The 27969-nt window shown below is 40.2% G+C and overlaps 1 protein-coding gene across 2 annotated transcripts; it reads left to right on the plus strand.

Moving 5' to 3' along the window:
• Positions 1–408: 408 nt before the first annotated feature.
• mapk8b (mitogen-activated protein kinase 8b) lies at positions 409–27937 on the plus strand. 2 transcript variants are annotated; one of them, XM_029528221.1, is made up of 12 exons: positions 409–706; positions 7926–8107; positions 10181–10310; positions 10733–10791; positions 12904–13042; positions 14773–14938; positions 16922–16993; positions 19115–19297; positions 20292–20416; positions 22151–22214; positions 22935–23012; positions 23583–27937. In XM_029528221.1, exons 2-12 carry the CDS (start codon positions 7986–7988, stop codon positions 23753–23755), a joined length of 1311 nt encoding a protein of 436 aa, XP_029384081.1. In that variant the 5' UTR covers positions 409–706; positions 7926–7985; the 3' UTR covers positions 23756–27937. The 2 variants fall into 2 exon arrangements, with proteins under 2 accessions (XP_029384081.1, XP_029384082.1); XM_029528222.1 differs by having other exon boundaries at positions 23578–23722.
• Positions 27938–27969: the final 32 nt, after the last annotated feature.

The following is a 27969-nucleotide window of genomic DNA, read 5'->3' on the forward strand; positions in this document are numbered from 1 at the left end:
TGATGAGCTGTTTGTAATATCTTTCAGGTATAACTAGCCCCTACTGCTGTTAAACGCATTTGTGTGTATCTTATATTTAAAAACAATCAAGTTGCAAGTATCTCCGAAGTGTCAGATAAATGACAATGATTAAAAATGTTCATAGAGACAGATATACGTATACCTTATTAATATTTGTCATAATGTTAACACCTGGGTTCTTGGTTTTATTTGTTAGAACGCAAAAATAAAATAAAATAAAAAAAATAAATAAACCTTGCATACAACATTTAAACATGTATTTTCACCTTACATGAAGTGACATTTCAAAAACGTTGCGAAACCGCCGCTTCCGCTTTCCCGGAGCCGCTGCCGGGAACGCGCAGGCGCTCTTGAACGCGCCCCTGGTGCTCATTGTGCAGCCGAGGAAACATCGCAAGCTTCCGACGACGTCGGTATGAAATGGCAGAAAGTGCCTGTGTCACGGAAGCACAAAGATTAGGTTACGTCGGAGCTACACATGTATTTTGCGGCGGTCCCGACCTGCTAGCGTGAGGGGAAGCGGAACTATATCCGGCAGGAAAAGAAGGAGGGATTGGAGTGGTGTGTGTGTGTGTTTTTTGTTGTTGTCTCCGAACAACCAAAGAGAAAGCGGCCGGGTTGTTTCTCCAGCAGGCGAGCGAGTCGGGCGATCGGCGGTGGACACTGTCGGAATTAACCGGAGAGGGTGAGCTCCATATGGGTTTCTAATGTTTGACCAGGTTTTGTCACCGTTTGGGTTAGATGGGAAGAGCCATATTTGTGTCACACACACACTCTTTCTCTCTCTCTCTCTCTCACACACACACACACGTTGGAGTGAATAGGTGTTACCGTAACCGACACGGTGAGCTCCGCACAGGCAGGAGAGGTCCGGCCTAACCGAGGGGCTGCACCGGAGCTCACTACTGTAACCTGTACTATCACAGCTACACGTTAGCTCTGCTTTACACTGTAAAACTGCTGCCAAGCCACACAACTAGTGAAAGACACAACTAACACACCCTGACCCCCCCCCCTCCCCCTTCTCCCCAGTTTGTCGTCAGTCAAATATCGAAACTCTACATGTAAACAGACCACCTGGATACGGCATGTTGTATTTTAGCTTAGCAGCCGTTTGCGGATATTTACTGCTGTGACAAAGGATCATACATATTCATGTTGGCTCCGAAGGCGAATTCACTCCGATTCTGCACCACGCTGGGGTTTATCCTCCAGCAGCATCTCTCTTCATTCAATAGCAACACAACAACACAGATCGATATTGGGCTGCACACAAGGTTGCAGTTTCTGTTTGTGCATCTGATTATAATTTACATGGATGCTAAACGCAAAGATGAGTGGGAATGTTCTTGGCACAGGTGAGGTCTGGTTTATCTTTGCTCTAAACAAACGGGCAGGTTACAGTGTCGATGATCAAGCCAATAGCTCAGATTTGAAGTTTTGTAATCCATCGAAGTGTCAGTGATGTTAACAAGTTAGTCAAGTTGTTAGCATTATCAGGTTGAATGACCACTCAGAGGAGAAGCTGAAGCTTGTGTGTATGTATGTATGTATGTATGTATGTATATATCTATCTTATTTAAGACATTTGGAGTGATGCAGCTCTCAGACTGCACTGCACATTGTCAACAAGCATTGCTGAACAACCTGGTCAGCCAAGAGCACCAAGAAACCTGATTCCTGCACCAAACGTGAATGGCGACCTGCAGAAATGGGATTATGGGTCAAGACTGACACACAAAGTTTGAAGCCACGTTCATATCTGAGAGGTTCTGTGGCATGCTGGCTCTATTAGATAGTTTTTGTTTTGCTCAGTGATCGAAACACTATGATTTCTCTGCCCCTTCATGATAAATGGGATGGACGATGGACGATGTTGCGTTTGTTTCCAAACGCCATTAGCAGGTTCCCACTGGTATCCATTATTTCTCTTAGTAAGTATTGGATATGAAAACAGGCTATTCAGAATGGGCTGGTTGACCCACTTTGACCAGGGGGCCATGATTAGCCATGTTTAGCCATGTTATGCAGAAGACAAACAAAACAACATGCCACAGTTAAACAAATCAAGGGTTAGGGTTGAGGAAATTTCTTTGAGGGGAAAAAATAGTCGCTCTCTTTTCACACCTTTGTATCATATTCAAGTTCTCTCTTGGAAGATGTGATGGTTCAGTTGTTATGTTTCTATACTTGTGCAAATCTGTCCCATGCTCTGTCACGTTGATATTTGTTTTTCAGCCTTTGCCATTCAAGGTTGTGGTTGTTCAGCTTTCTCCTTCTGCTATGCCTTAAATATCCAAGTTCATGCTCCTTACAACAATAGAGTGATTGCATATCTAAATGTCAGGAAGCTAAAAATATTTTAAAATTAGTTGTCCTATTTTATGATTGGCATGTTAGCTAAGATTATTGATAGTTTGAGCAGAAACACCCCTGATTTAAGAGACCAAAATGTGGTTTATGGTCTTTACTGGCACCATTGTTTGGCATAGAATGAGCTCTTATGGTTTCTTATCAGCAGCAGTTACTTTGGCTGAATGCAAGCGGTTCACTGATAAAATCCAACTGTCTTAAATAGCTGGTGGACTCGCTCATGGCTGCAGAGATAAAACAAATTTGTTTGGTATTTGCAAGAATCTGCATGGCAGAGTGGCTGAGTGAAAGAGGGGAAGACCTGTAACAGCCAGCGCAAGACAGATCAGCTCCCAGCAGAGGCGGTGTGATGGACAGCTGTGGGGGAGAGGGTGGTGTAAATCTGGACAAGACTGCCAAGGTCTGAAAAAGCTGCATTTGACACTTTTTTTTGACGTGGTTATCTGTCTTTTTCTGTCTGGTTGTCAGCGGCATTAGTTACAAACAGCCATTTCCTCAGTGGATGGGCATGAATTTGTGATGCAGCTGCAAATGTGATGCCTCAGTATGTACATACATGTTAGATGTTAGATCTGCAGCCAGTCTGATGGATTGCCAGTGTGCAGTGCTGACTGTACATAGTGCGATGGAGGGCCAAGCATCATCTCTGCATCCTAACAGCTGAATTGGGTTGACAGCCTGATGCACTGTTGTATTTCTTAGCCCCGTCTTCACATGCAACTACAGATCCTCCGGTCTCAGACATCCTGATATGTATGACTTCTGGGAGCAATGTCACACAATACGCTGAAGCCTAACATCAGTTTAGACATATTCAGCAGGCTATAGATGGACCTGCACCGCTAAACTTTTGTCTCCTCCAATATGGTCTCCAATTGAGTGAAAAAATTCACATCTCTGGAAATTGAGACATGTAATTTTTAGTTAGTTTCTATGAAGGGCTTACAAATTTATTGGATCATAATCTTGCAAAAGAAACTTTGATATAGTGAAGTAATCACTTTATAAAACTGCTGCATTTAACCTATGAATGAAAATCCCTTTCTTGGTGCCTGCTAGTATACCTTTCCTTCTTATTCGAATAACCGCACACATTAATCCAAGCCAGCTAAGACCTTAGTAACATCAAGCTTTTGTTGGTGATGGAAATTGCTACAGTCTGTTTTCAGGCCTGGGTCACATGATTCTGCAGATGTGTTCTTTATTGACTACAATCAGTATGGAGATAAACACAACACCTGGGTGAACACACTCATTTTTGTCCATTTTCATGCTGTAGCGTCTCTCGGGGCACAGACACACACCTGCCACTTCTCTAGTTTGGTGTTGTCAAACCAGAAACACAGCAGCTGCATACTGTGAAGGTGAGCTAAAGCTGAAAAATATTTTGTAAGAAAACATACAATCACTCATCAAAAGCATCTCAGTGAGGCTCCAACACTTTTCAAGAGCACAAACCAAGAAATGAGATGTGACAGATCCATTTTTTCTTTTTGCATAGAAGCTAGCTACTCACTTCCTCTCCCTAAGTCTGTTGGCGTGTGTGCTCTGTCAGTGCATGTGATGGCATAGTTCATCATGGTTATGTGTCTTCAATCCAAACAGAAAGCAAACTCCGCTGGCAGACGAAAAGGGGGGTAAGGTGGCTTTTATATGTGTTTTGTCCATGTAAAAAAAAAAAAATAACAACAAAAGAGTATACCCACTAATTTTCCCGTTGTAACATATTGGAACACACACTTGCACCTGTTTTAAAATGAGCAATAGCTGCTTTAAGTGTCTCCCTGAGGCTCAGACAGTTTTACAAGAACAAAAAACCAGGAATGAAAGGCAACAGATTTGTTTATCGGCTCGCTCTTTTACCACTGTGTCTTTGTGTGTCTCTGTGACCGCATGGGAGGACACTGCTCCTTGTAATTATGCATGTCCTTAGTCCAAACACAAACTCGACTGGCACTGTAAAGGGGTCAATTGGCTTTTATTAAAAAAAAAAAAAAATAGCTACTAACTTTCGTGGGAAAGGGGCATCAGTTTACGCCAGGAGGAGGAGTCTTGGGCTGTGCTACATTTAATCATGCTGGAGGGGGAGTGTGGGCGACATGAGGAGAAAGGTTTAATCTCTGACATAAATAATCAAACTGCAGCAGGTGGTGGTGGGGTTACTTTAAATTTAGTCTTTTAAATATTTCTCTCTGGAGTCAACAATGACAACCTGTGTCAAATGTCCTTTTATAAGTCTCAGTTATAGGTGAGCGAAAGGATCAGAAGAGTTCTGACTCTTTCCTGTGATTTTTGACTTGCTCTCCAAATATCAAAAAATGTGTCTTTGCAATAACATTGGTTAATGAAGTTGGTTTGCACATAGACAGATGAGGAAGTTGGAGTGTGTACAGCAAATACTGTCCAGAATTATTCAGCAGTTGATCTTCAGAAACAACGGTGAGGGTGAGGCTCTTTGAACCTCATCACCTAGAGCCTGGCCAAATTCCCAGCAGCAACACACAAAGAACAGCTGACTAACACACCCTGCAGCTTCTTGCAAATGTACAACCAACTGCAGCGAGGTGAGAAAATGAGCTTGTGCTTCATATCAAAAACCCTGCATTTGCAAAGCAATGTGAATAAAAATGTCTCTTTCCTCCGTACTAATGTCAGAGCAGAGAGCCTGCCCTCCACTGCTGGAGACTCAGTGTTAATAGCACAGAGCTGAACACTGAGCATTTCACATCAGTCCTACACACCGACAAACACACACACACACACCAGTCATGCTCAACGTCATGTCATTATTCTCATATAGACAGAAGATCGATGGCTCCATGACGCAGCAGTTAACCTAAATAAATTGCACACCTTTCTAAGCTGATAGACAATGACCCTCATCAAGACCAGTTTCATTTGCAGCCCAGCAGGTGAAGGGCATGAGTCATTGCTGTGACAATGATTGCACAGGGGGAAGAGGCAAAATACAGCATCCAGAATGACAAGAATTGGACTTGATTCAAATCATGAGATTGCAAATACGTGACTCCTTGACTGTATTATTTATGATGATAGTTAGTGTGTTAGTGTTAGTGTGTGTGGTATTTTATGTGTTGCAAAGAGCTGCTAGTTCGTATTTGCATTTGCTGTGTGTGTGTGCGTGTGAAATTCAAAATCCCGCCCAGCTGGCACAAAGCGGTTTTGTGTGTAACCAAGTCTGTTCCCAATTTCACTTCATGTTTCCTTTCCGTCTGAGACGGGTCAGGCCTCAGGTGTAACATGGTTAGGTGTGGCAGAAGTGACTGGTGGGGGGTAAGCTGAGGTGGGAGGTCGGGTGAAGAGTCTCAGGAGGTGACTGATGAGCGTTGAGGAATAAAAAAATGGGTGCAGGCTCAGGTAAGAGGAAACAGGCTAACTAAGTTGTATAGTGCAGCAATGACAAAGCGATAGATTTTATAGACCCATTATAAATGTGTTTGTGTTGAGGGAGTGTGAGTCTCTGCAAGGACGCATCGCTTTCTGTCAGACAAAATAACTGCGCTGAGGCACTTTTGTGATCCTTTTCATTCATCTCTGCACCTCTGCACCGCCTAGCTCAGCTGCGCTGTTGACAAGGATCTCCAGCAGGAGAGAGAGAGAAAAATGTTATGATCAGAGTCTGAGAAGAAGGCAGGAGTAAGGAGAGGAGAAACGCATGAGGAGGAAGAAAATACAAAGGATGAAACAGAAAGCAGAGTGAGGTGGCGCCTGCATAATCTGAGTCCGATGTAAAGATCACTTTCTGGTGTCTTAATCTTGCAGCAATTTTGAGCTTCATTTGGGACTTTTTTGTGTTTATGTCCCTAAACAGCGGATTTGAAGTGTTTTGAAACATGCTCTCTCTGGACTGGACCCAGCAGGACCTGGTCTCTCAAATGAATCTGACCTGACTCAGGTGGTTGTGACTGTGTGGTGGATAGAAAAGAAGGAAAAATAGAAGGGCAACTCAACTAAGATTAGAACAGAGTGCATAAGAGAGGAGAGAAGGAAAGGCTAACTTATACTGAAAGGCTGGGGGTGGGCTGGCAGTAGTCGGAGACATTCGGAGGTCAGGTCATGGTCCAGGGAAAGCACAGCTATCATCACAACGCCGACCTCCTCACCACAATGTTCCAAATTCCACTAATGATTTTGTCGTCTTTACAGCATTTAGCCCAGCTTCCTCCTTACTCTCTGTCTCTTTGAGCCTGGATCACAGCTCCGGCACTCTGACCTTTGGGTCTGATCCACTGTATTCACTCCTCCTCTGGGCTGTATCATGTGTTTCAAATGCTTCTGAGTCATTATAATTGATTAAGCTCACTGTTGGAAGCGAGGCTGATTCATTCTCTTGGTGGTGAGCGAGAGCTGCATCCGATGGGGGCTATAAAATGAGATTTAATCTGTACCATTACGCCAATTTGCCAGTGTCTACTTTTTTATTTCTGTATTAAATATTGTTAAGTATTGTGTTCATTTTTGTCAACATAACGCTAAGTACCTCCATAGGCTGTTTATAAAAACTGTACCTAGATTCCAGTCTGCCAAGTGAAGTCAGTGCTCAAGTGTCTTACACTTGCATTCAGTGTAATAACCATTCAGGAGCCACTCCACTGGCTTAAAAAAAGAAGGGACTCTTCTTCTCTCTTGATTTATTAGTTCAGTAAAAGTTTATGGTCTCAGTCTCTAGTTTCAAATCTTCAGGACAACATAATGTTCGGTTTTTAAAGTTATGCTCCCATTTGGAGAAAAATACACCGTAAAGTAAACACCATAAATACACCGTAAAGTGTATTGCAGTCTGATTGGCAGACTGCACCACGCACAGTGATCTGCCTTACAGTCGGGATAGAGCACAGAGCAGGTCAGATCCAGCCCTCAGTCTCCTCACTGCCACCTTCTCCACTTCCTTCATTTTTTTTTTTTACAAATACAATATGGCAATGGACACCTGAGTTCCCCCAGATAATACAGGAGTGTTTAATTTTAATGAACTAATGTCAGAGATGAAGTAATATACCCCCGCCAGACAGCCTGCAGTGTGGGACAGTATGATGGAGTTTCACTGGCTGTGGTCCCAGGCACTTGCTGTAGTTCTGGTAGCACACAGATGGGGCCAGTTCCCTCGCCATGTTAAATATTAATTTGCTATAGTTAATATTATTTGGTCAAATTCCTAGTTAATAGGCAATGTTTGAGTCATTTAAAATTATTCGTACAGTTGGGTTTCACAAAATGCAAAAACAAATACTGTGAATATGTTGGCGGATATTGCAATATGCAAGTGTTATCTTTGTTGGAAATTTAGATAGAGTTAAATAGAGTTGGCGCAAAACGATATTTTACATTTACTCATAAAATAGTAGCAAGATATCTGGCACTAAACAGAAAGTATAGCTCTGGTGGGTCTTTTCAAATTGACTGAATGTTATGCAGAGGAGAGCTATGTGCTAAAACATATATTGTTCACAGGATGGAAAGTAATAAAGCGGAGGTTGAAAATGAAGGTTCTCTTTCTTTTTGTTCTGCAGGTCTTGAGAGAAAAGCTCCACTTGGATGCCCAGTCACAGTGCTCGTCCCAAGGCTTCACCATGAACCGGAACAAGCGTGAAAAGGAGTACTACAGTATAGATGTGGGCGATTCAACTTTTATGGTTTTAAAGCGCTACCAGAACCTCAGACCTATTGGATCCGGAGCACAGGGAATTGTCTGGTGAGTTGCAAGAAAGGAAAAGAATCTCCTTAAAAATACTAGTAGACAAATTGCTCAAGGTCTAAGGTCTACAGGATATTTTTTTTGTTTTTTTTTTAATCTTGAATCAGCTTACTGCCTTTTTCACATTTGATATTGAAATTCTTATGGACAGTTAACTTTATCCTCCTTATCTCAAAAGTCAAACTTCAGAAATAAACTTTGCACACCATTTGGCAGTAACTGTTTACACGGTGCTCTGGCTTTGCCAGCTTTTGAAAGTCGATTACTTTAGGCATTTGATGAGCAGTTGCATACTGCACAGAAACCAATGCATAATGTAGTATTTGCTGAAAGTGCAGTGTGGTGTTGTGTTCCCAGTGAAGCTCTGTAAATGTTGAGGGATTAGGAGATGGGTGAGTGTTAATACATTTGAATCTGGATCCCAGGATCAGGATTGGTTCCTGTATATGATGATGATATCCTGCCTTATCAACAGTCTTACTGTAATTCCAGTGGTGGATTGAGTGGACCAAGAGATACTGAATTAATGCGCAAAGAGATTCAAAGTAATACCAATCCAGATCTTAAAACGTAAGCCAAGCACTTTGATCTCTCAAGCTATGTGCTGTCTTTAATTTTTTCTGGTCCCCATACCGGGTAGGATCAGTCAAGACTTCAGTTTATTTGAGAAATTGCTGGCCTCAATCTCATTGTCTACTGTTTCTCTTACTTTCCCCTTGGGAAAGAATCCTCAACACGTTTTCTGTAGAGTTATGTCCAGTTAAGATTTAATCACCAAATTTATCACCATTTTATCATGACAATCGCTCAGCTGTCTTTTCTAACTGAAACAGCTGCCTACACAGTATTCCCTTTGATTTTGAGCATTATCCCCAGCTGCTTTTTAGAAGCCTTGAGGCTGTAATTTGGTTGTCACCGTTTTGGTTTCTTGAAACTAGAAAAAACCACATTTGGAGGAGAAGGTGGACCTGAGGAGGGGTGGGGGCTGAATCTGACCTGCTCTGTTTTTTTGTTTTTTTTTTATATATCCTGATGGTGTGGTACAGTCTATCATTTACAAAGTGGCCACAATCCCTAAAGTCTCCTTCTTTATGGTCGATTTTCCACCAAATCGGAAAAAAAATGAGCACTGTGTATTGAAGAAGGCTTGAAACTGGATACTGAGATCATAAACGCATCAGGAAAAACTTTACTGATACCTTTATTAATAAATAAATCTCAGAAGGTGAGGGCCTTTTTCACACACTTCTATCCAATCATGATTTTTAATGGTTCATTAAATGGAATGCAGGTTTATGGCTCTTCAGCGTTCGTTTCACATGACAGTCCCAGTCTATGGCCACTTCTACATTATCTACAGTCTATATAGATTTAGTTTTTGGCTGGACTGAGTGGTTTGAATGACTTTATGACTGTGTATATATCATATATGGCGACTCAGGTTAGAGATAAAGGCAACAGACTGGACTATCACCTTCTTTCTAGGGAACTGAGGATGAAGAGTATACAAAACAGTTGGTAACTGATTTGCCCAGACCTGATTATCACACACTTAAGGAGACGGACAGACTCCCACCATATAGGTGAATAGAGCAGTCAAAAGCAATAGCAATGCTCCTCAATACAATGCAATCTGGCAAAAAGTAAAGCCTCAGAATTTGTCACACAATCCTTGTAAAGCATCTATAATGAGTATTTTAAAATTACTCTGTACCTACAGCATGAACTGAAAGACATTGCTGCATTTCCTCTCAGCTCTTAAGTGTTCTCCTACATTATTTGGGTTTTTAAAATACCCCAACATTCCCTTTTCCTGGTGCTATTCTCAGATGGGAGTGTTCACTCCCTGCTCTTTAACAAACAAACAGAAAAAGTTAGACAAAGTCTCAAAAAAGGTTATTTCAGCTGGATTTCAGTTTTCTCCTTTATAATTTTCAGCTTATTAATGACCCTATAGAATTTATTTTGGCAAATCAAGATGGACAAATGATTATTATTATTATTATTATATTTATTTATTTTTTAGACAAATAACTGTTGACTGAGTTCCTGCTTTCCTTCTCCCCATAGTTCAGCGTATGACCACAATTTGGAGAGGAACGTTGCCATCAAGAAGCTGAGCCGGCCCTTTCAGAATCAAACTCACGCTAAGCGGGCCTACAGAGAACTGGTCCTCATGAAGTGTGTCAACCACAAGAATGTAAGAGCTCATCTTTTCTGCCCTCTACTGTAGCTGTAAACCAGCTCTGCTATTAGATGCTATATATTTTCAGTCCAACAGGCACAGAGTTTAACAACTAAGCTGTCTTTTTTACGCACATTTCCATCTGCTACGGAGACATTCATGATCTGAAAAACTGCCCAACCGGTTTGATTGACAGTGAATCTTGAGAACAGGTTTCCTGAGGATTAACAGAATGCTTCTCGACCGTGTCTTGTTTTTTCCTTTTGAATTAGCGAATGCTGTTGTTATTCATTATTGATGCTCAGGCTGCTGCAGTCCCCGCTGGTTTGGGAATGCAGAGGTGATGGTGTTGCAGTTCATTACAACCTGTTTGCCTCGCCTCTAGTCAGGCAGAGCTGTAACAGTTTATTTATTTTTTTTTTTTTTGTTTATTTCAGATAATCGGCCTATTAAATGTATTCACACCACAGAAGACACTGGAAGAATTCCAAGATGTGTGAGTATAACTGAGCCAAACATCTGCTCACCAAGCGTTTGTGAAATCAATACAGGATATGGTGCGCTGGCGATGATCTTTTCTGGCTTCAAGGGGGGTGTGCCGCTTAGCTGGATTGCTGGAAAGTGTCTTATCATGCTCGACTGCTTACAAAGTGTGTGTGTATATATAGTGTGTATATATATATATATATATATATATATATACCTTTTTTCTTTTTCTTTTTTTTTTTCTTTAAAGATCAAGTTAATTTTGAGTTAGAATGTTCATATTCAAATATATATAATCACTGATGAAAATCTTAATGACTTTCTCTTTGGTTGTGATAGAGGGCAGATGGCCCAGTCTCTCCAATTAACTAAATCCTATTTTCTTCTATATTCTCACATTCATAAATTCTACATTTGTGTGGACCCTGCCTGCTAATAAGAGTAACATTGCGGTATTTATAGCAGCGTCCTGGATGTGTTTCTACAGGGATCCAGTGTACACTGGCAGAAGAATCACAGAGTGAATACAAGACCCAAATGCAGGGGAAGTGATGGTTTCACAAAGTATGAAGGGAATAAGCTTGATTAATGCCATCTTCTAGAGGCCCTGTGTGTGTGTCTGCAGTACTGTGTGTGCTTGATTGGAGCTAAAAAGGAAACTGGACAAATCATAGCCAGAGGGCTGCAGGGCAAACACAGTTAGAGGATGAAGGAGAGCACTCCATTTCTCTGTGTGGTTGTGTACTTGGATGAGTACTTGTATTACAGAGTGAATGACTTTCAGCATATACAAATGTGACATTGTTTATTTATATCAAACTTGAAAAAAGACATCATGCATTACCATTTTCAGACCATCTGCATTTTTAAAATAATTGGAATATAATTTTTTTTCCACAGTGAACCAAACTCCGTGACACCAAGGTGTTGCTTTTGTTCGAGAAAAATCTTGTCTCAGTGTCTTAACTCTATGTAGGAGGATTGAAGGGACTGATGATATAACAGCTGCCAGATAGCATAACATCAGAAAATGAGAAACCTTACTGTCACTTTCTAAATGCCATGGAAAGCAAGTGCTGCGTGGGTGAGGTAACAGTCCAAAATGTACTTTAACTTTAATTTCTGCTTGGATAATGTTCCAAAACATACTTCTTCGATATTATTGATGCAGCAAACAAAGTTACATAGCATATACTGTAAAATCGGGCCCATCTGGAAAATGATGAGTAATCTCATTTTTCAGATTACTTTGATTGTATGATATGTTTAAATGTGTTTCACTAACATCACACTATCAAATGAGTCATGCAACTATGCCACGTTCCTTATGATATGGTTACTTAGTTACTTAAAATACTTGGTCGTAATATGGTATATATGGTCATAAACCAACTTACATACAGGGTCGCTCTGAGTCTCATACTAGTATTAATTCCCTCTAAAATACTGGATCAAGAAGTGGCAAGCATGCAAGTCTATCCATCAATTTTATACCCAAAAATGTGTTGTTAATTTTTATGTTTTCACATCCAGAAGAAACCCCAGTTTTCCTGGAAATCCCTTCCTCACTGCTCTAAAACAGTAGTCTACAGAGGAAGCTGCGCTGTGCAGCTATTGGAAACCTTTACGACATCGGCCAGTGAACCAATCATTTTGACAGAAATCCAACAAACATGCAGCCCAGAGATATTTAAAGGAAGAATTCACAGATCATATGATAACTTGCAATAATAGGCCACGACAATTTTGTATCCCTTTTGTATGTTGTCAGTATGAAAAGATGAAATGAAGACTGTGTGGCAAATTCCTGATTAATGTAAGCAAATTGATCCATATAAATGTTTTTTTTCACAATAACCACAATCGTTCTTTGTGTGGGTTTGACCTGAGTTATGTTACACAACTATGACAACAGCTTCATCACATCTACGCAGAGCTGGCAGTACAAATCTGCTATTTTTTTTTTTTTATTAATGCTTTTGTATTGATTCATTAATGGCCAGGGTTCCCTAAATTCTGATATATCAGAATTCATTTTGTTAGTGGAAACATTGGCCCAAAACACCTGTTTTAATTTTTACCGACCTGCTTGTTCACTTTACCCTATGTGGTTGCCCTGCAGGTATCTTGTAATGGAGCTGATGGATGCCAACCTCTGTCAGGTGATTCAGATGGAGCTGGACCACGAAAGGCTTTCCTACCTGCTCTACCAGATGCTGTGTGGAATTAAACACCTACATGCCGCAGGCATCATACACAGGGTGAGGCTCACTAATATACTGTGTATATTCAGACTAAGGTTAGAATAGACCAGCTGCACTTATAAAGCAACACATACGCAAGATGAAACCTACATGTGTCGTAAAACATTTTTTAACTTAACAGCCCAGGGGATTTTTGACTTGAACATTTCAACGTTTGTAAAATTAGCTGATATATTTTCATGATAAGAGAAGAGTTACAAAAGAGTATAATTGGTTGTGTCTAAACTTCCCCTTGTCCAAAGAAGTAAGAAAGTATCTCCTTCAAGACAAAAAAAAAAAAAAATCCCACCCTGTTAGTTGTATGCATTGACTAGACGATTTAATCATCATTTAACTATGATTATTGATGAAATAATAGCTGCACACACCAAGATTACAAAATCATATGTCTGCTTTAGTTAAACTATCAAAAATCTAAAAACATTCAAATTCCTGTCCTCAAATAGGTAGTCAGCATTAGCACCAATACTGTTTACTAGGCAGTCTTACCAACAACTCCAGCTATTCTTGTATTAACAATGCTTGTAGCAACAGCGAAACACACAAATAGCTCAGTTAAAAATGACTAAACCAACACATACACAGTCAGGTGCTCATATTCAACTTGAAACAACAGACAGTATGGCACACTCGCACGCTGAAGCAGCAGCAACATTACACAAAGAATCCCTCTTGTTCATATACACACAAACTCTGACAGCACACTGTCAATCATCCTCAGTGAAGGAGGCAGCAGTAGATTAGTGAAGCCCCTCTTGCTCTGCCAGGCAGAACTAATTGAGCCACAGGCAGAGCTAACCAGCCTTGCTCGCTTTGGCATGGCTTGGCACGCAAATCTTTCATAAGGTGAACAGATGTAATATGAGTCATGTTTTCTAAAGACTGAGCTCTCTTGTCTTTGTGGCTATTGTTTCTGTAATGAAAGCTCTCCATCCCTCTTTAAGACGCTCACCACTGCAAAGCACTCGCTCTCGAACTTCCCTCTCCTATCCAGGCAGTCATGCACAATTAACAGCACTTAATTTTGATAGTCTCATTCGCAAGAAGCAATGATCAAGATGGTGAGGAAAATCATAATAATCAATAGAAGCTATCTTTAATAGCCTATAGTTTCCCTAAGATTAGTATTGTATTATTTTCTTGTGAACAGCCATCTTAACATATTAGTTTGAGGGCAGCAGCTGTGATCGTCATTATAAGATCCTCCAGTGTAGTTTTGCTGTTTAAATCGCACTGAACAGTAACTAGTCAAGCCTGTCATGCCTGGCAAATTAATTGTTGTAATGAATCAACTGGCAGAACACTATATACAGATTATAGCCACAGGCAATAAATCTTGACTTGATGACTTGGACTGCTTTGTGCTTGAGAGGAGCTAATGATATCAGGTGAGTTTGTCTGCATCAGCTTCAAAAAGTTGAGACTTCTGAAAGGAGACTACCAGCGCCAGTAAGTTAAAGCTCCAAAATACAATTGTTTTTGGATAGAGGCTTGTGTTTCTTCCAGTAGGAGTAAGGTGGTTGACATGAAGCAGCCCAGCACTTAATGCAGCACTAGCATGAAAACATTCAACTAAAGGAGACCAAATAAAAGGTTGCAGCCAACAAAGCCCGCACACCAAAGGGTTGGTTATTAAAAAGAAATTTATACAGTTGGTACAAAAAAGAAATTCATCATCATCTCAGTCTGAGTCAGGTTAGTAACTCAGTATTGTGTTGTGTGTCCAGGACCTGAAGCCTAGTAACATTGTGGTGAAGTCTGACTGTACTCTGAAGATCCTGGACTTTGGTCTGGCCAGGACAGCTGCCACTGGCCTCCTCATGACGCCCTATGTGGTGACCCGCTACTATCGAGCCCCTGAAGTCATCCTGGGAATGGGCTACCAGGCCAACGGTGAGTGAAGGAAGTGGCTTCTTGACAGCGACTGGCCAGTGAGGAGCTGCTGCCTGGCCTGCTGCATGGCCCCTCCCCTTTATGAGATGTTTAAACAGCAACTCCAAAATACACACACTCTCTCTCACACGCATACACTCTCCCTGTTCCTGTAAAAGTTGCATCGGGGGGTAGTGGGGCAGGGCTGGCATGTCGGGCACCAGTGCTTTGTGGGAAACTTCTTGTCAAGGGACTCCAGTGCCCAGCAATGCTTTAGCATGCGTTTCATGTTTTATAAAGAGGTTGCCTGTCCTGAGCTCGATACAGCCTGGCTGGGGAAAAAAAAAGGCGAGTATGGGTACAGGCACTTTGCATGTTTCACTTAACACTCCTGCTTGGAATGTATCACAGTTTATGTAAGTTGGTTTTAAAGGCATAGTTCAGCATTGGGGAGAATATGCTTATGATTGATGTGATTGATACCCACCTAATGTCCGTCTAATAGAAGCCAGAGCCAGGATATAGTTAGCATAGCTTAAAGGTAGGGGAACTGCTACTTTTCCTCAGTCCAAAGGTAACAGAGCCTCCAGTCAGAACTAGGCCTGCTGTTTCCTCCTGTTTTCACTCTATATAGCGAAGTAAGCTAAAACAGTTTCCTGGCTTTCGTTTGTTATTTTATGTGGTATTAATCCACCCATCTATTTCTTGGCAAAGATGCTAACAATGTATTTCCTGAACTATTCTTTTGGTAGAGATGTTACTAGGATTCCATAAGATAATTAAAGGATTGGAGTTCAAGGTGCTGAATTACAGCCACCTTTACTTCAATTTTAAAAAAATTCCCTCTTAGTGCAGACATCAAAAGGTGAAACGAAGGGAAGGAGGCACCGTTATAACCGAACTTTACTAATGCTCTCTCATCTTAAGTCCTTTTGACCAAAACCATTGACACTAATATTTCCTGCTGACTTGTTGCATTTTTTTTGCTTATTCTCTTCTCCCTCCTTTTATGCTGCGCATATTTAGTGGATATTTGGGCTGTGGGCTGCATTATGGCAGAAATGGTTCGCCACAAAATCCTTTTTCCAGGAAGGGATTGTATCCTTGAGCTGCTTGCAGCAGTGTTTGGCATTTCTTGTGAAACAAACTGCGCAAAAAAGTCTCTTCAAACCCATCATTTTTCATCAAATGGATCATATCTTTACAGCAACTATAGAAATTCTATTTCTTGGATTTGCCTGACACCTCTACCTGAATTCACCCACTTCCTGTTCTATCAGATATACATACTCACATGGCCCCCCCCCTCTTCAATCACCTTACCAGCAGCACTGTTGCTTCATGCTCCCTGAGTGTCACATGAAAAACCCAAAATGGAATTTAATAGTTTGTCTTCCATGGCAGGGAACTGAACTTGTCGATAACATTGCCCCATCTCACAAAACAATGAGTTGCTAGTTTTTTTTATATACAATATGATATTGAATACATTTATTTAAAACATTCCGTGATGTTCGAAATGCCACACAAATGTTTGTAATAATAAAGAATCGCACGAATAATTATTGGCCTGACTTATGAGAACACTCCAGTTTAACACTTACAGGAATGAGCACACAAAAGGTGTTAAAATGCATTTCAGTTCATCTCACATGTCCAAATCCTGAAATAATAGCAATATTGAACATTTTTCCCTGGATAGTAATATAGCCGTTCCTACAGAAAGATAAAATATGTGGTTGCTAGCCAAAAAGAATGATAATTTGATGATAATTTCATAAATGACAATTCTCCTCAGACTTGTGGGATGCTGTCCCAGGTTTGAGGGTGCACTCAACTGCATGCAAATCCATTTTTGTCATGGATCACACACATCACCTGGCATGTACATGTTACCCCCCCCCCCCCCCTTTCCAAAATCCCTTTCTTGTATTGATTTGTCTTTGTTTTGGTTTGTTTTTCAGCCCTGCATGCTAATTTGGTGGTTGTCATTTCATTTTTCAGTTGATGTCTGGTCTGTTGGCTGCATCATGGCCGAAATGGTCCGGGGTAGTGTGTTGTTTCCAGGCACTGATCGTATCCTTGAGTTAAACTTCCATCCAAACCCCAAAAATCTTGTCTCATCGTCTGTTTGACATCTTGTTCATATCTTTGCACACAATGGGAGGCCAGAAGTCATTTGCAACTAAAATGAAATATTATGACTATTACTAGCAGTGTTGTCTTTAGCATTGCTGTTACTGGTCCCTGGAGAGAAAAGCCTCCAAGCAACTGTAGGTGTTTAATGATGTGATGTAATCCTCTCCGTAACCTATTGGAAGAAAATACAACTTTTTCATGGCTGAACTTTTGATTCCCTTTAGCAGCAGAAGCACAAGTGTAACTGATGACACCAGTGATGTCTTTGTTCTATTTAAGCGATGCAGTTTAGCCACAGCAGTGAGAAAACCAAGCCCAACACTGATGGCGTGAAAGTGATAAACCTGCTTCGGGTGCAGCCATCTTTGGTGTTAGTTAAACCTGTGGTCTACCTTCAAATATATTTCAAAATGTCTGCCATGAAAATACTGTTTCCTCATTCTTAACCTTATTTTTTCCTTTTTTGTGCATGAATGACCCTCCTGTGAGTAATTCTTTATCGTTCCTCTTTCTAATTATGTTGGGGGTATTGAGTCAGTTTATTTTTTTTATTAATAAGATAATTAGCATAGAACACAGTGAATTAAAGGTTAATTTGTTTTTGCTAATAGTGTCCATGCAGTGTACCTGTAGGCTAAGCACTGAAATCTTGCACAGTGTGTAGCTTGGAAACATTTTTGTGCTCTATTACTGATTTGAAGTTGATACTTGTTGTTTTAATGAGGTAATGTTTACCTTTGGTTAACTAACATTGGTGCAGACCACCAATAATTAATTAATAATGAATAATTATGTCTTTTATATTGGAAATAGCACTTAGTTTGCTATGTTAGGTGTCTATTAAGGGAGCTTACAATCACGGAGGGCACTCAAAAAAGTAAGAAAGGTAAAGAGTTAGATTTTTATTTTATTTGTTTATTTATTTGTAAGAAAAAAAAAAATAGAGAAAAATACCTTGACCAAGTCTAGCCGAGGACAGGCTTGCTTGAATTACTTCAGCTTAATATAAAGTAAGTGGTTTAATTGTGACATCATTCAAATGACTAGAAATGGTGACAACTTACTATCTGACATAGCTACCATTTTGTTTCTCATCATTATTCAGTGAGACACGGTCTTCATGTCAGCTGGTATGGAGCTTTCTCTCTCTCTCTCTTTTTTTTTTTTTTCCTAAATTATTTGGAGTGAATTACATCTGTCTCACAGATGTAATTTTCAACTGATGTGGTAACTGTGGTTTAGCTTCGAGGAGCAGTAAGCCAAATATTTTCAAGGGTGATTTAAGAAGTTGCCCATCCCCAGAGTTGTTGTTTCTAGATGCTGCCTGTTCGTGACAATTTTTCTCTTCTGGTTCCAGCACGGGAAGATAATCCTACCTATAAAGGTCTTACCAGTTATTTTCCTCCTTTGTGTTCATTTGCTGTGGAATGGAATGACAAACATGTGAACACGATTTTTTTTTTTTTTTTTTTTTTTTTTTTTTTTGTGTGTGTCTTACTGATAGATCTGTACTTGTAACTTCTGTATTTATGTGAATGCCGTTGTCTTCGAGGGGAAAATAACTTGCATACATATTTTCAGCATCAGGAGCTTTCAAAGTGAGCAGCACGAGCCTCACCTATCTTACTGTACAGATATTTGAAATTATTTTTGCAGCACACTTTCATGGTGTCTGTATCCCACAGTTCCTGTTGGCTGATTTTTCAAGTTTGAATGATTTGAATCTATTATGAACTTCCTCATATGTAAAACAGCTGATTACAAATGCATCATTCTACACACAGCCTTTCACAGCTGTTTGTGTTTATCCAATAAGTTCTTAGTTTATAATCATAATCCTTCACTGCACAATAGAAGTTACTTCCTACTGTGCAGTTACACAAGTGCTTTTGGAACAAGTCTATACAGTGCAGCGGAAATACAGCCCCTCGAGAGAGCCCTCTTTATTTATTCATCAGTTCTGCATATTCCTCGAAATGACTCCGGCCCACCTCTGGAATTGTCGCTTTTTTTTGTCCAAACCGAGCCAAGGCCTTTTCTTAATACTCTGACCATAAGATATCGATCAGTGGAATAAAGTGATCGAACAGCTGGGGACGCCATCACAGGAGTTCCTGATGAAACTCAACCAGTCAGTGAGGACTTACGTGGAGAACAGGCCACGGTACGCTGGCTACAGCTTCGAGAAGCTCTTCCCCGACGTTCTGTTTCCTGCAGACTCTGAACACAACAAACTGAAAGGTAGAGTGGTGCAAAGTCTTTTTTAGATGTTATGCAAATTGTCTTGCAAAGGCTTATTGATGCACAAGCAAATTGGTTCTGATGTTGTAAATGTTTTACCCGTTGGGAGGTAAAACCATCTGTGTATAGTTGCTCAATTACAGATACAGTCATTGTCTCGCCTGGAAAAAAAATTCTATTTTATCATATACCAGAAAATGACAGGAATGATGAGGCAATCAGGGCAATTTTAAAACTAATTTTATTTTGTCATGGGTGACTCCTTTAAATGGCTGTAAGCCGGAATATGAAGTGTTTCTCCATATAGCATCAGCTTATGTTGCAAACATCTGCTCACAGCAAAGCCCACATGACAGATGCATTTTTAGTGGCTGCCTTATATTACACGCTTATTACAGAAGGTGACAGTTCAGGAGCAAGTTGGTTACCCTGAAGAGGAATTTACCTCAAACGTGTCTTCATGTGCAAATGGAGAGGAGATGATAGGAACATTCTCAGCTAATGCCTGCCGAGCTGTTGCAGTGTTGTGATTTAAAAAAAAAAAAAGGGGAGGGGCGCATCCTTTTCTGTCTAGATTAATATTTGTAAAGGGGATGTATCGATAGTCACGGTGAATGTTCTTGACAAACTAGAATATGAGAGCTTAATCTTTTTTGATCAGCTTTTTCAGATGAGAGAGCACACAAGCATGCAAGATGTTAACTAGAGTTAAAGGATTCACACAAAGCAATTTAATGGTATACACTGAAAGTAGACATAACATTCCTTGGCTGGTGCACAACCAATAAAACGTCTTACTCTTAACTCATACTGTCAAATTAAACCGTTTCTTCCCTCAAAGATACTCCGTTCATTTTTATCCCTGAATGGTCCGTCACTCCATTGTTCCCCGCCAAACATCCGCCTTCAACAGGAAATATATCACTTAAACAAAACTTGGCATTCTCTCTGGGAACAGACCTTTAAAGTATCTTCTGCCACAATTTCTTTTCAGCGAGCCAAGCTCGAGACCTTCTATCCAAGATGCTGGTGATCGACGCATCAAAGCGGATCTCAGTGGATGAGGCGCTCCAGCACCCATATATCAATGTGTGGTACGACCCAACTGAAGTGGAGGCGGTAAGTTCTCAGATTTTTAACCGCTAGTACATCACACTTTAACAAAAACTGACCGACTGCATTATCACAGCTGGTCAGGTCAGCAAATTTATTGACTGACAGAAAATGAAATAGGATCTTTTTTGATTGTTTTCAGTCATGTGTGAAAGAAGAGCTCTGTTTCTAGCTTTTCACATTTTCACTCTGGTTTCTTCTTTTTTTTTTTTTTTTTTTATTATTATGACAGTAAACAAAATATCTTTGAAGACATGACTGGATTTATGATGAGCATTTGCACAAGTAATCAACGAGTCAAGAAAATATACAGATAAATCAATATTAAAAATAACGATGCAGCCCCAGTTAGATCAGTTTCATTAATTCTTTGCAACAAATGCAGTCAGTTCATTGTTAACAGAGTTTGATTCAAAGGTTGTAAATTGCTGGATAGCATGAAAACTGGTGGGACATCACCTTTTACCAGTTATGTTCATCACATTACAACAGTACAAGCAGAAGCTAAAGCAGTGATGTGTACCCTCTGAATCATTCTATTGAGATGAAAAACCACATCTCAAACTAACAAACCTCTCCTTTCTAAAACTGTTGTCAGTAAAAAATGTCTGTTAGAGCTGGAATGTCCAAACGCTTCCGAAAGTTTGCGTTTCCACTGGTGATACTTAATGTTTGGTGACAATGCCTTTTGCTCTCCTTGGAAACACAGTGACTCAGCCAGTGCAAATTGATTTTGCCTGTGATCAGGCAGATTGGGGATGAAGTGAATTGTTGCTTTCTTTCTTTCCCTCCCCTCTGTGGCATGAAAAGATTCATCAGAACGGACAGTTCAGCCTTGAAAAGTGCAGATTTTTAGAGTTTGCTCCGACACTGCACAAATAAATCAATTCTTAGTTTGACTCTGGGGAGGATGGATAAGTCTGTCTCAATGCTGGCTTGGAGATGGTTTATCCAAACTCTGTCAGTGCTATAAATTAGAATTTAGGAGTTTGTGGTATTTCTTTGGAAAGGTTTGTGCACAGCAAAGCAGAAAGAAATCAGCATTAAACGGTGAATTGAATGTTAGGAAGATTTAAAGCAGTGGTTTTCTATCTCGTGCCTCATTCGCTGAGTCTGAAGGTTTTCAGTTTGAGCTGGGAGCTGCAGTTGAGTTTCCCCTCTCTACTTCAGCCGCTGTAATGTTAGTTAGGACTGAAAAGTTGAGATGTGGTATTTAGACAAACTGATAAACTGACCTTGTCTTCTGCACCATGAAACTAACGTGTAGTCAGTGGTTAAAAGGGGAGCCGATGATAGGAAATGTGAACATTCCTGACTTGAACAGGACTCGTGTTCTATCCAGGTAGCAGTCAATGGTGGTTTGGTACAAACTACTAGTTGAGAAAATACAAGCTTTTTTTTTTTTCTTTCATACACATCAATCCTTTGGCCTTGGTTGCATTGGTTGCCTTGGGCAGATGATAAGCTTTCAATCTTGTGATGAATGATATTCCAAATAAACAATCATTCGAAGGAATGATAGGCAGGTTAATTGAAAATGAAAAAAGTTTGCAGGCAGGTAAATGTATTGAGTTCACTTCCAGGAAATGGAAAATATAGATTGTCCTGAAACAATTTGGTTGTTCTGTTGGTCTGTTTGAGCTGTTTTCTTCACTGTGATGTTTGTGGACTCGGTGTTTAGAATGAACATCTGGCAAGAGGACTGAGATATAGAAAACATGTGTCCGTGTCTCTTTGCAGCCACCACCGGTGATCACAGACAAGCAGCTGGATGAGAGAGAGCACACAGTGGATGAGTGGAAAGGTAGGAAACATCCTCTCCTCTCCGATAAACTGTCATAAGTGCTTATCTCTGCTTATTTCTGCACTGTGTTGCATAAGGTTGGTCTGGCTTCGAGCTCTGCAGCCTGTGGGATTTATTCTTCCCTCTCAAACTGAGAGGAATGTTACCAATGCATAATCTGTCTGAATTCATTAATGTACCAACGTCCTGTATTTTGCCTCTTTTCTCCTGGTTTCACTTCCAGGCACGCACTTTTATTTACACAATGCTTGTATACTTGTGCATCCTTGCTGATGTACAGATGGCTCAGCACAATTTTGATGTCAATGATATGTCTGGCTGTGGTGAAGTGTGGTGAAGAAGAAATGCTCAAAAAGTAATCCAACCTTGCCCATCTTCCTCAACTGGAAGAGAAGTGAAACGTAAAAAACGTGAAAAGTAAAGGTCAGCTATAGATTTAGACCAAAATTGTGGGGTGGGGAGGTGCACGATGGGCCAGGAGGAGGAGGAGATTCCCATGAGCACATGCTCTTTTCAGTGCTGACAGCGTGATAATTACAGCAGGAGTTTCATACCTGCGGTGTGATGAATTGCCATTTCCCAACTGCACACATATTATCTCTACTTTTGCCTTGAGGCTAATATAACAATGATGAATTTCAAAGATTTCACAGCTCTTGCTCATCCATGCTTTTTCTCCCCTACTCACTCAACCAAATCATTCCACTTTGTCCGCTGCAGAGTTAATATATAAAGAAGTATTGGACTGGGAAGAAAGGACAAAGAATGGCGTCATCAGGGGACAACCAGCGTCCATAGGTTGGTGAAGTGTCTTGTGTTTGAGTGAGCTCGTACCTTCCAGTGATGGGAAACCAGCTAAGATAGTGCTACTAAACACACGTGCACACAAACTCACATAGCACTGTAAAACACACTGTTAATGGATAATGCTGTTGTCTGTGACGATCACAGGGGATCAGCACTTTCACAAATATTCTAATCAGCCTGTCAAGCCACAGTCAGTCCTTCTCACTCTATCTCACAATAAATCTGTCTTTGCTCTTTGTTTCCTATCCTACAAAGGACTTGCAATTTTTGAACGAGCATGTTTGATATTGTTAAGTACTAACAACAGTGTTTCTGCGTTGGACTGGAGATGATACTTCAACTTCAAGTGTAACTGTCAGCGTTTGAGCTGATGAAGTGAATGATAAATGCGTTAATAAGAGTTCATATGTATGTTCTGTAAAATACAGGCCAACTTTCAGTTTTTAGAAAACAGCAGCAATTTTTAGTTGGATAATTAATTTGCCAAACAAGATCCGGAACAGACTGCACGGTGACATTCGATGGCTGACCACAGGCTTTGTCCTGTCTCTCATAGCACAGGTGCAACAATGAGCAGCAGCCCCGACCAGCACCACCAGCACCACCCCCCCGCGGCCCCCTCCATGTCCACTGACCCCACCCTGACCGACATCCACAGCAGCCTGGAGACAGCCGCCACCACTGTAACTACGGCCGCTGCTTCGGCCACAGGCCCCCCGGGTTTCTGCAGGTGACTATCATCTTCTCCACTTCTTGGTCCTGGTCCTGGTCCTGGGCTGCACCACACTTACTGGTCTCCTTTGAGACCAACAGCCTGACACTGTCCCTTGGCTCCGCCCCCTGCACCTGCCTCCTCTCACCTCCTCTGTGCTTGTCTTCAGTAGTGTAGCGATTAGCCAGCTAGCTGTTAGAAAATATTTCTGAAAGGACAGATCTTATTGTTTTTCTTTTTTTTTTTTAAATTAGGATTTTCTTTTTATTTGAGTCCTAGCTGTAATTTATTGTGGCATTTCTTAATTTTTCAGAAACCTAAGATGATAAGAGAATTTTTATGATTTCACTATGTTCCGGTTTGTATTAACCGACAGTGAGAATTTAAAGAAATATCTGTAAAATGTTTAATGTAATCTATTTTTCTGTTGAAGTCATTTGTTTTCACTCGCTTTTACAACTTGCCATATAAATATCATTTGTACAGATTTTATGGTAATTTAGTTATATCTTCAATATGAGTTTGCCGTGAGCCATTGAGGAATAATTTAATGGACAAATGTTTGGTCTTAGTACTCCCCTTACCCGGTTTATCTCTCACAATATGGATATCATTTGACAAGCTTATGAAGCATCCCTTTTATTTTTTCAGCTGAGGTAATTTAGATTTTTTTTTTTTTTTTTTTTAGGTTTTTTTATTTTTTCCCCTCCGAGTCACTATTACAGCCTACATAGTAAATTTAAAATTACTGAAAGCTTTCCTTCATTTCCTCTTCCGTGAAATTTTCAAAAATACTGAGGATGTCGATGTTTTTACCATACGATTTATTACAACAAAGCTGTGGGTTCGATATTGGCACAGTGGCGCCCCGCAAGATAACTTTTGATGACTGTCTTCTATACTTTTAAGTGCTTTAAAGCACCTCTTCTCTTGTCTGCAACAGGCAGTGTGACATTATGGAAGTGGAGTGCTGGTGTTGCGGAATGAATGCAGAGCTTTTCTTTGGCTTTGGCCTTGAGGTATCGTTGACAGTTTAGGACTTCAGAATGTTTTCGTTTATTTTTTATTTTTTTTTTGGTGGTGTTGTGCTTAGGGAGGTTTGTCAAGATGTTGAGTTGTGAGAGGTTGTAAAATTGGTGATGGTGTAAGTAGAATGTGCTTCAGTCAAGTAGGGAATTGTGATATTGAGAACGCATGTGAACGTGTTGATAGTCTTGGAGGGACAATGAAACCCGATGGAACTTTGTGAGGATGTTGCTGCTTACTATCGGCTCCTGTTATGATTAACGTACTGTATCGAATTTGGAAATTTTAAAATGATTTTAGTTTTTCCTCTCTCCATTTGGCCAAACACTTTGCGTACCAGACTTGCCTACAATGTGAATAAAAGAACACTTAGCATGTTAAACAGCAGCACAAACAAGCCGAGTAATATGAAACAAATTGTTCTCACTGTATGCAATAATAGTACCCTTTTTTTAAGTTTTATTTTGAAAGGAAAAGTGCCTGTTTGCCATTCATTCCCGAGTAAGTGGGAGGAAGTGTATTCATTGTGTGTAGGTTTTAATGGTGTCTGGATAACAGCGGTAGTGTTGTCATCAAACCAATAAGGTGTGAGGGGGGGGTGGGAGTTCTCACAAATCTATTGTATATTTTTCTACTTGTTTTGATTTTAAACCCTTGGGTGGCATTTTGCAGGGTAAGATGGTGATGTCGTGTGCAGCAAGATGTTTAGGCACGTTTGAGTCATTTCAGAAGAAGAGGCAGTTTTATCAAGGTCTTTCATCAAAGTAAAGAGAAGTATTCCTTTGCAGTGACAACCGAAATATAGGTTCATATGTTTTTTGGCATTTTTTGAGTACGAATTCAATGTGATGATTGTAAGGAGGGGGTGAATTTGAAAGGTTTCAGTTCGAGGAAGTAAGTCCAACTACTGGAGCAAACTAATGAGGTGAACTCTTCTTTGTTGTCAGTATTGTGTGAGCGGTTTTGAATAATGTCAAACGTTAAAAGGCAGATTGAGGCACAGACGCGTTTCTGAGCGGCAGATGATTATACTTCAAGCAGCCGTCTTAGCTTCCATCTATCTGAGAGAGTTCGTTAACATCTGGAGCAGCTGTTGTGCCTGCTGGAACTAATTGAAGGAGCCTGGATGTTTCCTTTTCAGGGATCGTGAGCAGGTGTTGTTGTTGATGTAAACAGCACTGTGTCAGGATTGTCCAAATGTGTCATACAGACAGATCATCTGTCGGGAACATGTCTTGGTCTTTGACAGGGACATTAATCTAGCGGGCTCCAAACAGCTGAGCTAGAAACACCATGGCTCGGTGCTCTCCCTGCTGCCGTCTCCTATCTGTGACCAAACAAACACAAAACCATTCATCCGTTAGTATCATTTCTCAGATGCTGCCACCGTTTGTGTGTGTCTGTCCGTCCCAAGCTCTTAGCAGCAGCTCACAACGACTAAATCAGAAAGCCCAGTTGCACCACTAAAACTTTGCAAGTAAAAGCTTGAGCAATAGAACTGGCTGCCATGAAGATCTGTAGCATTGTCAAAATCTCAACCTAAAATTGTAGCGTCGCAATCTCTTTAACCCAATTAGTTTTATTTAGTCTCTTAAATCGAACACAATTGACAATGTTGTGGAATTGAAGGTATGCTGTGATATATTGTGGAATTTATTTAACAAATTCTTTAATTTTTTCAGCTTTATTAATGCTGGCCGAAGTATTGACAATATTACAGATGCTTTATTTTTGATAATGAACGGGTCATAACAAACATTGTCTACTCAAAAGATAACACAATGGCAAGCTAATGTTAGCTTTGGCAGCCAATTTGGCTATATAACAGTTCATATTTAACAAGTTAGCCACAAAACATAACTTGGCACTTGGGTGTAAATAATTAACTCCATAAAGTTTCACAGATGTGGTGCAACCCATTTTCATTTTGTGATGTATAAATTTACAGTTTCATCACGACTGAATTTGAACTCATGAACAGCTCCTGTTCTCTGTTCAGACTCCAAAATGGAAACAACCCCCCCAATTATATAGCATCTCGCAGCAGAGTCAAGTAATTCATTCTGCTGCCGCTCATTGTGGATGAGAACAGTGAAAAACTGTCCTGTGGCCGATGTGCTGTAGTATTTTGACAGAGTGTAAACAAGGACTTAAACAGTGTCACAACAGAAAGAGGGCAGCAATAGCAGGGAGATAAAAAGTAACATGTCCATTTGTAATATTACTCAATTTAATTCGCTTAAAAGAATCAGAAGGACAAAAAAAACCCATTGTTGTCAAAAGTGCTCTTAATTTTCTAGCCCAACATTCGGGGCTTTAATTTGAGCTCTTTGTTCTTTTCTTTTTCTTCAGTGGTTGTTGCGTTTTTTTTTTTTTTGTTTTTTTTTTTAACTACATCTCTCCAAACAATGTCATTCTGATTTAAGTCGGCTTTGATGAACTACCTCACGCTGAATTTCTGCCAGTTCTTGCATATATTTAGTCGCCTGCAGAATTAGCTATTGAAGACGTGTGAATAACAGATTCCATTATTTATTTATTTGAAAGTGTACTATTTGTCGGTTTCAACAGACTTCTAGTTTTGTACATTATGTATACTTCACCTAGAAGTAAGAGAATTGTTATGTGTATTTTTTGTTCTTTTGTTTTTTTTTTTTTTTTTTGTTTGTTTTTAAACTAAATGTGCAATACCTTCAGCAAACTGTGCTAGTAGTATGTGATGGGCCTAGCCTTTGTTAGCTGTCTCCTGAAGGTAAAGAAAATGTTTGGTACTGTCAATCCATGTTTTCCTTTTTTATGAATAAGATCAGTTTTTATTTCTGTGACTTGTTTATAGTCATGTTACGTAATCGGTCTTACCCACCAAACAAGTCTGTCAGCCAGGGTGTGATTTGGAGACAGGAAGTTAAAATCACACCCTGGCTGACAGATTTTGATTTGGCCAGTGGTGAGGACAATAATGTTAATAAACAACAAAAAAAGATCATTATAAATCATTATATGTATGGTGCTGGTTTGTAATGTTTGCTAGTGAATCCAGCCATGCAAGTAGTTTTAAGAATTCCTGGATCTACGCGTCCCAAAAACCGCAACCAACAAAGAAGTGCACTATTAGAATACACGCACTGGGATCTGATGATGCCACCTCTTAAGAAAAAAAAAAAAAAAAAAAAAAAAACATGTACTGCAAATAAAAGAAATACTTTGATT

This window comes from Echeneis naucrates, chromosome 19 (assembly GCF_900963305.1).
Source record: "Echeneis naucrates chromosome 19, fEcheNa1.1, whole genome shotgun sequence".
NCBI lineage: Eukaryota > Metazoa > Chordata > Actinopteri > Carangiformes > Echeneidae > Echeneis > Echeneis naucrates.